Source organism: Anser brachyrhynchus, assembly GCF_964034855.1.
Source record: "Anser brachyrhynchus genome assembly, chromosome: Z".
In the NCBI taxonomy this organism is placed as follows: Eukaryota; Metazoa; Chordata; class Aves; order Anseriformes; family Anatidae; genus Anser; species Anser brachyrhynchus.
Window position 1 is genome coordinate 67,320,198 of NC_137697.1, and position 10,983 is coordinate 67,331,180.

Below are 10,983 nucleotides of genomic sequence, written 5' to 3' on the forward strand. Positions count from 1 at the left end.
TTCTCTGGTAACTTCACTGTCTTCAAGGATCTGTGCAGTCCAGAGTCATCCTATCTCACAACTGAAGTTTGTCTCTGGTGATTTATCTTCTTTATCTACTTGCTGTCATTACCTTTTACCTGAGAACAACAAATCGGTGTTTAAACATTGCCTAAAGAATATGAAATGAAGTAAATTCACCTCTGATATGTGGGCATAGTTTTAATAGGAATACAGCCTATGAATTTGTTTGCTTGTATACACCCATGTAATTCCTGGAGTATGTGAAGATTCATGAAAAACTGACATAGGTGAATATAAATTGAAAGTCATAATATAACATCCACTGCCAGACTTAAGGAACACTCAGCTTCAATTCAAAGTTGAAGGCACTGTTCAAGATGATCAATCTAATTTACTGGTAATCAGAAGCCCAAAAGTATGTTATCATATGCAGTGTTTCTCAGGGGTACAATGTATTGTCCAGTTTCCCATGCACTGAAGTCTCAGAACTCTACTGGATTTGGCCTACAGCTCAGTATAGAGTTTTATGGGCATTTATGGCCTTTGTCCAAAGTAGCAACATTAAAAACTCGCTCACTAATAAGCAGGTATTAACTTGTTTCTTTTAATGCAAAACCAGTTTAGTAACATATTGTATGGGATTACAATAATACCCTCAGTCAACCTCTTTTGGAAGCTGGTTTAGTACAGGAAATAGTTATTAACTATTTTTCACTGATCAGCAGGCACAGCAAAACTGCAGTAATACCAAGATTACATCTGCTCTACAGTGATTTGATGTTTATTTTCCAAACTTTAGAAGTATACATTACTTAGAGCTGATAAGGTTCTGAAAAAAATTATTACAATTACTGTGATGCATTGTTTGTTGAATTTCAAATACACGTTCCATAACCTTCAAACTTTCAGTTGGTCATTAGTGAAACATTAGATTAAGACATTTCATACATTAAGTAAAGCAGGTCGCGTTCATGAACAGTTTACAACCTGAAGTGCAAAAAAGTAAGCAGAGGTCCACCGTAGTATGTACTGAATAGGCATGGTAAACCCAAGAGGATTAACTTGGAGGTCTTTTCCAACCTTAATGATTATATGAGTCTGTGAACTGTGCAGATACCTACACGTGGAACTATGTAAAGAAGGATAGCGGAAGAGAAACAGTGCCAATTTCGGAGTCCTCATGATTTCACCATTGTCAAATGACGTGGATATGGACCCCTCTACACCCTTTCTTTGTTCTTTTGGAAACCACATGTATGAGTGCACATGATTTTGTGATTGAACCACCTATGAGCACGAAGAGCGATTCATACACAAGCGTGTGAACTTTATGTGCTTATATCTTGCATTTTTTCTCCTTAAATCCCGGCAATGCAATGGATTAAATGCCATGTATAAGGCCATGACTTTGATTAACAAGCACTTCTGACACTAACTTTGCTACAGGCCGTCAGCACCGCTTTTGAATAATGATGTACCCCACAAGCACAAGAAGTTTCTGGGTGATACTAGTGCCAGCTGAGGACCCCTCACCCCATCAGGGGTGGGGAACGGGTGGCTGGGGGCATTCCCAGGTGGCCTCAGAGGCCGGGCAGCACCACGACGCAGCCCGAGCAGGCAGAACCCCCTCCCCGAGGTCGCCACGAGCCGCCATGTCGCGCCCCGCCGCCGGCACGCCCCGCCCCGCTCGGCACCGCCCCAAAATGGCGGCGGCATCCCGCACCGGCTGTTCCCCCGCGGCCCCCTCCCTCCCCTCCGTCGGGCGAGGGCCCCGCCCCCCGCTTTCCATAGAGCGGCGGCGGCGCCCCGCGCCCCTCCCTCCTCCCGCGGCGGCGGCGGCGGCGGCGGGCTCAGCGGCGGCGGCATCGGGGCGTGCAGGCGGGCTGCGGGAACGGCACGGATGAGGCGCATGCGCGCCGTAGACGGGCGCTGGGGCTGTAGCGGCTCGGCGCGGAGGTGCCGGGCGGGGCTGGCTGCCGCCGCCGGGAGCGGCAGGGGGGTCTGCGGCGGGGCGGAGGAGCTGGGCCAGGAGGGCTGGCGGGGCCAGTCGCGGGGCTCGGTGCAGCAGCTGGCGGAGCGCTACGCGGACCTGGCGGCCAGCCACAGCGAGGCGCTGCGGCAGCGGGAGGAGCGCGAGTGGCACAACGCGCGGCTGCGCCAGGAGAACGCGAGGCTGCGCCTGGAGAACCGCCGGCTCCGCCGCGAGAACCGCTGCCTCTTCCGGCAGGCCCTGCTCGGGCCCGAGCCCCGGGACCCCGACAAGCCCGAGGCCCCGGCAGGGGAGGCGGAGGAGCTGCGCGCCGAGCTGGGAAGGCTGCAGGAGAAGCACCGCCGGGCCCTGCAGCATCTGCGGCGCTGCCGGGCCGTGGGCGGGCCGGACGACGGGGAGCTGGAGGAGCTGCTGCTGGAGGAGGGCGACGAGCGGCCGCCGTCCCCCCCCGAGCAGCCGCTGGAGAAGAGGGGGCTGGTGGCGCCCGTGTAGCCGGCCCCTGGAGGGACCTCAGTGGGGAGCCCCTTCCCGGAGGAGGAGCCGGCGGTGTGTTTTTCAATCTTCCCCCGCCCCCAGGGCACGACCCGGAAGCGCTGACGGCGGAGAAGCGGGGTCAGGTGGAGATGCGACGCTTCGGGGAGGCCAAAGTTGAAGGGGAAGAAGGCCTCGAAGCCGCTGCTGTGGAGGAAGGAGCCACAGGGAAGCGAACATTTGGCCTCACGCCGACTCACAGCACTGAGTTGCCCTTTCTTAGGGAATCTGCTGCGGGTCGCTTGTTGAGTTAGCGAGCACCGTGTAGGTCTCGGTAGCCATAGAGGCCGTCAAAAGATGTCTGGCTACTTCTCTGTGTCCTGTGTACGTCCGTTATAAAAGGGGGTGGAGGAAGCTTGCAAGCTTCTTGGTCAGCACTCTGGTAAAATGTTGGTAATCCCTCGAACACTGAATTGTCTGGACATTAAGTCAAAAACAGTACCTGTTGTCTTTAAGAATGGACTGTGTTCACCCTCATGTCAATATTGGTTTGTATTTTGCACTTTCACATAAAATTGCATAAAATTCCTGATAATAAAAATGTGACACACCAGGCGACTGTCTCAAGTGTGATTTGTAACAGGCAGTTACTATGAAATTACAGGTGAAACACCAGTCATACTTTTGTAACACAGTTCCTCTAAGCACATGACATTTAGTTATTTTTCAGATCTCTCTTCCTTGATAAAACCAGCTGGTGAACAAGCCTTGTGAAGAACTGACACTGGAGTTTGTTTTGTGGTATTGCTTCATTTTTTTATCATTTAAAAGCTGTCTGGTGTCTCCAGGTTTGGGGTTGGTTCCTTTATAGCTTCAATAGAGCCAAGCTCTATTTCAGCTCAAAGTAACATTAAAAGGTTTAAATGCCATCCTATGGATTTTTGGATATAACTTGAACAGTCACTCCTTTGCATAATGTCTGTGTAAGCTTCCAATTATAATGTGCTGTTGCACTTGTTAACTCGTCCCATCTTTTTCGATCTGTAGCATCAAATAATGCGTTCTCAATACATAAAAAAAAAAAGTGTCACATGGTACAGTTAATTGCCCCTTAATGAGAAATCTTGGGTGTTGGTGTGTGGATTTATTGCTTGATTACCTTGTTTTATAAATGTGAAAGCGTTTTTATAAATGTCTGAATTAATTAAATACTCAAGAATTACGATAGATACAATCACCACAACAGCCAATTGTCTTATTTTCTTGCATTTTTCATTGGAGTGTGAATATGATGAATAGCCAAGCAGCATGAAGAATTTGTCAGAATAGTACAATGGAGAATGGTGTTAAAATACAACATTAGAAAAGTACAACTGTGTACCTTCAAAAAACATCCTTTTAGAAAGTACTGTGATGTACCAAAAAAAAAAAAAGTGATTCTATATTTTTTTAATGCAATATGCAAAACTTTGTAACTAAACTTGTGGGGCCCTCCAACTAATGGAGGTCTTTATAGTCCAGATAATGTAAGAATATTAGTATTAAAAAACAAAAAACTCTCCACAAGTTTTATATAAAGTGTTCTTATTAAATTCATAAAATGGGCTCTAGATATGCCTTGACAAAGAGTTCATAAAGCAAAACCAGATAATTTAAAAAATCTCAATTATATTGGTAAGACTCAAATTTATGGGAAGTGCTTTATTTATTTAATTAATTAATTTTGAAATTGTTGCTTCCAGGTGAATTGCAGTAAAGTATCACTTAATTAAGTCAAGTTGCTAAAGGTTCATCTAACCAATCAATCATCTGATCTGATGGTGAGAGCAAAAGGCAAGAAAATTCAAGATTTAGATAAAGTTCTCTCCAGTAAAATTATGCAAAAATAACACTCAGTGTTCCTCAACTAATGGTTTGCAGGTGGTAGGTTTCCTTTATGACACACTTGCATGACCTTTGACTACAGGAAACTACAAAGACTTGCTGGAAAAGTGAATATACTTCCTAAAGTATATACCTATAAAGACTTAATGCTTGTAATCTGAATTTGTCTACGTGACTAGTTCTAAAATTCAGTAATTTTATACCATTACAGAAGCAGTCACACCTGTCTCTAAAGCCAAAACCCCTTGTGTTGATGGCTGGCGGAAAACCTAGAACATCTCTGGAACTGTCTGATAAACTGCAGCATCTATGCATCTGAAGTGATAGAAGATGTGAAGGCCTTTCTTCTTGAAGGCCTTTTCCAAGGTAAATCACAGTCACAGAACGTTAGGGATTGGAAGGGACCTTGAAAGATCATCCAGTCCAATCCCTCATGACTCTTAGGATTCTACAAAGCTATTACAATTGTAAGAAGTGCTTAAACCTTCCTCTACATTTGATTGCGGTCTGTTTTATTCCTCTTTTATTCTGCTTTCTGTCAGATAAGCAGTCAAATCTTGTAAATTTAGTTTTCAATTCCTACTCCCAAATCTTGTCTTTAATTCTGTTTATCACATTCTGGACTGTATGACAAGTATTTATTCATCTTCTGTTCTAGATGTTAAGGCTGTGTTTCTATGTCTTGCTGCACTGAGCCTTCCCTCCTGTTGTCTGACTGACTGCTCCTACCGTGGATTTGGAAGAGTTCACTACAGAACAGAATTGCTGCATTATACTCAGCAAACTGAACCATGCTGTCCTGTTACCCTTTTCGTACATTTACCTTTTTAATTCACAATAATGTCAGTCCTATTCTGATAGTTTTCAACACAATGGATTTCAAAATTAGGAGTTTTTTCATGTTTTTAACTGCAGGTTTTAAGTATCTACTTCTTTGTCATAGCTAACTGAAATTTTATTTTTGGGGACCAATGGATTATTTTCCTGTTTAAAGGAATGTATTTAGCTTGTAATTAACTTTCAGGTTACAGTATTTTGTAGTGCTGTATGAAAGTGAGTTTGAAAATGAGGTGTTTTGTGTGTGTTTTATTTTGCAAATTAGAGACTAGATTAAATCCATATTTGGATTTGAGGTTTTTGGTGACCTTTTTTTTTATGTTTTCTTTTGTTTATAGATAAATACATAGAAACACAGGAACAGAATGTATAAAATATTTGACAATATTGGCTACCTGATCACCCTGTTAAATTGCAGTATTTAAAATATGAATATATAATCCCATAACTTGCTTTCAGAAAAAATATATGTATATATGAATTTGTGTAGTTAAACAGAATGTCAAATCCTGTATCCTTTCACTTCATTACTAATACAATTTTGTTTCTTAAATGTTCAGTCTTAGCTGCAGACCTTTGCTTACCCTTCTGTCCTATGCCTTATGTTAACAAAATGTTATAAAGTATATGCTAAAATGGAATATATATGCATGGCTATATTAAAAATCTTCTGGGGCCCTGTGTACATTTGATGGCAATTACTTTAAAACACATGCGTATGAATAGAATGGTTTGGTGTCAGTGCCATGTTTAATATACACTCTATTGCTCTTTTGAGACCTAATTTAAGTTTCATTAAATATTGCACTCTGAGAGTCTTTGTCCGCTGTGCTCATTTTCTTGAATATGTTAGGACCTTGGGGTGCTTTAGCTGCCTACAGAGAATAATGAAATAAATTAAATGTCTTTGTATGATAAACTAATGCCATTCAGATTAGTTAAGTTAGATACTTTCCCATCAAAGCAGTCGTCTGTTACACTTCCTTTTCTATGTATCTCACTGTGTTCCATATCCCATTTTGTTTTTTTTCTGTTCAGCCAAGACATTTGCAAGTTGTATAGAAAGTCCCTTTTCCAAACTCACAAATTATTTGAAGTACTGACTTAGAGCCAGATTTGTAGTGATCACAAATTAATAAGGTATTTCCTGTATATGTTAGAGTGATGTCTGGTATTGTCATACTGGGAAGTTGAGGGGTAACTGCCTCGGAGCAGTCATCATTAAATACACTATTCAGATTGAATTTACTGTCACATTCCCTCCAAAATAAAACCCTGTATCATTCAGAAGATAATAGCAGCAAGTGATTATAAAGCTCCTTTTAAAATCTTGCTACCAGTATTATTTCATGACTTTCAAGGCCATTTCCTTGCTCTTTGTGCTGTCAAGGGTCTTTGTGCAGTCAGAATGTAGTTGTAGCAGAACAGAAGATAAAAGACATTACATTTAGAGTGCACAAAGAGGCTGCTTTAGATCCCGCTTTATAGGAGAGAGTGTGTAACAAGGCTGGGAAGAAAGCAAATTGGTTGGATAAGCCCGAGAAAGGGAACATTTTGTGAAAGAGAATTACTGTGAAAAGACATGACAACCAAACAAAACCTGATGGAGTTATATTCATATATATTGGTGTATTTTTAATGAATAAAAATATTGAATGCAAAGTTGAGATAAAGTAAAAGTTTAGCACCAAGGAGAAAAACAACTGTGTCATACACTTGCATGTCTTTGAAGTAGCTATCTCTACTGAGATTATTAGCAGTGATGCTCATTAGGGTTAATTTATCTCAGGCAAAAAATTGTGACAGCAAGCAGATTTAGCATCTCTGTTTTGTGAGTGTTGTAGGATTTTCAGTGGCCTCAAACATGTTTGAAGTTTGGCACCTAGACTGGTTCTATGGAGGAAGTGTGCTGCAATTACTGGCAGCATCCAGGTGTATTTTGACAAATGCATTTCCAAACACCTGACCCAGCCTGACGCTGATTAGCCTGTCATGAGGAGAGTTGAGGTGGTTGTGAAGTGTATAAATACAGCAGCTCTAGTATGTTGGTGGTCATGACTTTTGCTGTAATGACTACTTACAAAAATTACATGGGCTACAGGAGTAACAGATGGTGTGTTTGTATGTGAATTGCTAACAGTTAGCTGCACCTGTGTTTCTTCTCTTTATTAAACAGAGTTCAGTGTCTACAGCTCAGTCAGAATCATGATTCTGTGTATGTTTGGTTATTCTTTCTTCAGGATGGAGGCAGTCAAATCCCTCAACTTGGTTATTAGAAAGCCTCATTCCCAGCAGAGATTTTTATTATATCTAATTTTGAATTTTGTCTTTTTTTTGTCATTTTTAAATTTTATATATATATATATCATTCCTGAATGATATATATATATGTATGTATATATACATATATATATATTTAAATTAAGTTTATGAAAAAAATCTTATCTTGATTTTACAGTTTGAATAAGAGTGAGTTTTTCTGTGCTGCACAGGTGATCAAAAAAAAAGCTCAAAAAAGAGGTGGATGATGTAAAATCATTTAGAATCAGATCAGTGTACTTGACATGCGTGGTGGTTTTACCTTGCTAGGCAGCTGAACACCACAACTGCTCTCACACTCCCCCTCCTTAGATGAGGAGGGGAAGAAGTAAAGGAAAGAACAACTCACAGGTTGAGATAAGGATGATTTAATTAAAGGAAAAAATAAATAATTATTACGGAAAGATTATTATTAACTAAAAAATTTAACTAAACAATTAACATTTAATTAAAGGGGGAAAAAAAAAGGAAAGGGGAAAAGGGAAGGGGAAAAGGAAAACTAAACAAAACAATTAAAGGCTATGTGGAAGTGCAGAGGAAAGAAATTACTCTCTACTTCCCACAAATGAGCGATGCTTGACCACATTCTTGAAGCAGGGCCTCAATGCACATAGCCGGTATTCGGGAGGAGGACAGATGTTTTCACAACGAGGCCCCCCCCCCCCCCCCCCCCACCTTCCTTTTTCTGCCTTTTATTGCTGAGTGTGACATCATATGGTATGGAATATCCCTTTGGTTGGTTTAGCTCAGCTGCCCTGGTGATATTTCTTTTCTCACATTTTTGCCCACCCCCTAGGAGGGTTAGAGAGAGTCCTGATGCTGTGCCAGCACTGCTCAGCAGCAGACACAACACTGGTGTGATACCACTGCTGTTTTAACTACAAGTGTAGTTAAGTGTAGTGTACAAGCACAGCACTGTATGGGCTGCTGCAGGGAAAGTTAACATCCCAGCCAGACCCAGTACAACATGCTTTCCCAAAGATTCTTAACACTCCAAAGGTAAAAGATAAGGTATATACAAAAGTAGATCTTTTCAAATAAATCCGATAAAGTTTTTTTTTGTTTTGTTTTGTTTTGTTGTTTTTTTTGGTGATACTAGAACTTTAGCTTTAATGATAGTTACATATTGCATTGCACTCCACTCTAAATATAAGTGACTGGATTTACTGAAGGACTTTGGCATGCAAAATCTAAAATAAGGAATTAAGACTCTAAAGATGCTCTGAAATCTAAATGTAAGGTTTTTACTACCAAAAGCAGCTCAGAAGGCCCTGTTCATTTGACAGAGGAAGGATGAGCCTATTTTACATTTTAATCCTATCTTTATTGTGAAAGAAGCAGCTGAGAAACTAGTGTAAAAATCAACTTACATCTTGCTTGAGAATTTTATGCTAGTGCTGAAAATAGTGCTAGCAATCAGGCTAATGTATGTGGGAAGTTGCACATCTCCTAAATCTTTGTAGATACTCTTGGCTAAATTTAAATTGTCCAGCTTGGAGGACATCTCAAGAGGAGATGAAGGAAGGAGCTTCCTTCAAAAGAAGGGGCTTTCTTCAAAACAAAACAAACAAACAAAAAACTGAAAACAAAAGCAAGAACAAAATGTACCTTCACTCATTCATGCTCATATTTTGATTCAAAACTATTCAGAAGCAGTGAGATGTGTGTGTCTGAGGAATTTGTCCAGCAGCCCAGCCCCAAAACACGTGTAGTCAGGCGGTTCTTCCAGGACTCCTTAGGAAAAGAATAGCACCAGTTGGGAGAAATGGGTTAAAAGCAGAAGATTGGCAAGGAGGATGGGATCAGAATGGAAAACTGGCAAAGAGGATTATTAATACGCTCAAGTGACCTCACAGCTAGGAACATGTATAGTCTGGGGAGCAGCAATGTAGAAAAACATAAATTAAGACTGCTGCTGTTTGTGCTCTGTGTGTTTGACAAGTAGCACATCTCTGCATAGGTAACACAGGTGTTTGGAAGATTTGGAGGTGCCCTATCGGATGTGCTTGAGCTCTTGGCCTCGGTACAGAAAAGATCAGTGAAGCACAGTGAGAATCACAGTAAGAATCACAGCATGGTGATAAAAACTGCTCCCGCACAAACTCTTGATAAAAACAGGGGAATCCATCAGGCCAGCATTCTCCTCTCATGGACCCTGTTTAGCAGTTCCTGAATTCCCGCTCGTGTACCTCTGCTCAGATGCTGTTTCAGGGATCCTCTGGTTGGTGTGGTAACGAGAATAAATCTACTTTTTGCATTTTATCTGTGAGTCTGTGGTTGTTCCTGTTACCTTCCTGTGCTGACTCAGACACCACCTTCAAGACTTCCTCTCCTCTTTTTTTGTTTTTTTTTGCTATGTTTTTTTGTTTGTTTTTTGTTTTTTTTGGTGATCTTATGCTGGCTTTGGGCATGCTTTTTTGCACCCTTTGTGAGCTGGCTGTGAGCACTCCTGCAATCCCACTACAGTAAATTTCCAGGATTTACGTAGTACCCATTTGTCTCCTGACCTATGCCCTGAGAAGCTGCACACAAATGTGTGGGAGGGTATTTGTAACTTTGAAAAGTAGGTGCTATAAGTACATGCCATTCTTACTGCTTTTCTGCAGTTTGTTCCTTCTGCTGTTTCTACAGCAGAAAGGAGGAAGCTCTTCCCAGAGCTTCCTAATGCTCCACCATGCAAACTTATCTTCACATTACTGTTACAGTGTGTCCTGGGAACACTCCTGTGAAGTGGACCAACACAAAAAGTACTTTTCAATTGCATTTAGAACTGCATTTAGAGCTAAATTAAAGCCTGCTTTCAAATAGGGGGAAAGAATGCTGCCATCTAACTCTCAAACTGCAATTGTCTGAGTTTCATTTCAGTCCTTTATGCATGAAGCTACACCAGGAGTGGAAAGATTTCCCTTTTTCTATGCCAAGAAGCACTGTAATCTCAGAAAAGCTGAGAATATCATTGTGTTAACCAATGTCTACTGCCAAATAGGATCTGAAGTCTTTATGTTCCCCCATGTGTTAAGCTATTCTGAGAGGTTCATCGAGCACCAGTTTCACAGAGTAGTCTCAATGCGTTAGACACAATGCAAAATATAGGAATGCTGCTATTTTCTTAAAAAACACAGCTGAAGGTGGGACTTTTATGTGACAACTTGAAGCTTAGAGAGTTTATTCAAGATGCAATTTCTTTCTTTGGCATAAAGAAATTCAAACTCACTCTTTCTGAGAGTGTACTTGGCTTCACTAGAGGGGAACTGTGTTGTCTTAATGCCACAATTTTACACTGCAGGAAAAAAAAAGGAATGCAGTGTTTGGGATAGAAAAGAGGCCTTTTGTTAATCTATAGCTTGCTGTATGGCGTAAGTCTGACTTCATTGTTAATAAGGGTGGTGGGTTCTCAGCCTTTGCTTCAGAGGCCTACTATTTTTAATAGTACTTTATAGATTTTTAATAGTACTGCCTTTAAATAGATTTTTAATAGT

The 10,983-nt window shown here is 41.3% G+C and overlaps 1 protein-coding gene across 1 annotated transcript; it reads left to right on the plus strand.

Moving 5' to 3' along the window:
• The first annotated feature begins 1,786 nt into the window (after positions 1-1,786).
• On the plus strand, positions 1,787-3,079 carry TUSC1 (tumor suppressor candidate 1). The gene has a single exon (XM_080574033.1). It carries the CDS (start codon positions 1,904-1,906, stop codon positions 2,483-2,485), a length of 582 nt encoding a protein of 193 aa, XP_080430159.1. The 5' UTR covers positions 1,787-1,903; the 3' UTR covers positions 2,486-3,079.
• The last annotated feature ends 7,904 nt before the right edge of the window (positions 3,080-10,983 follow it).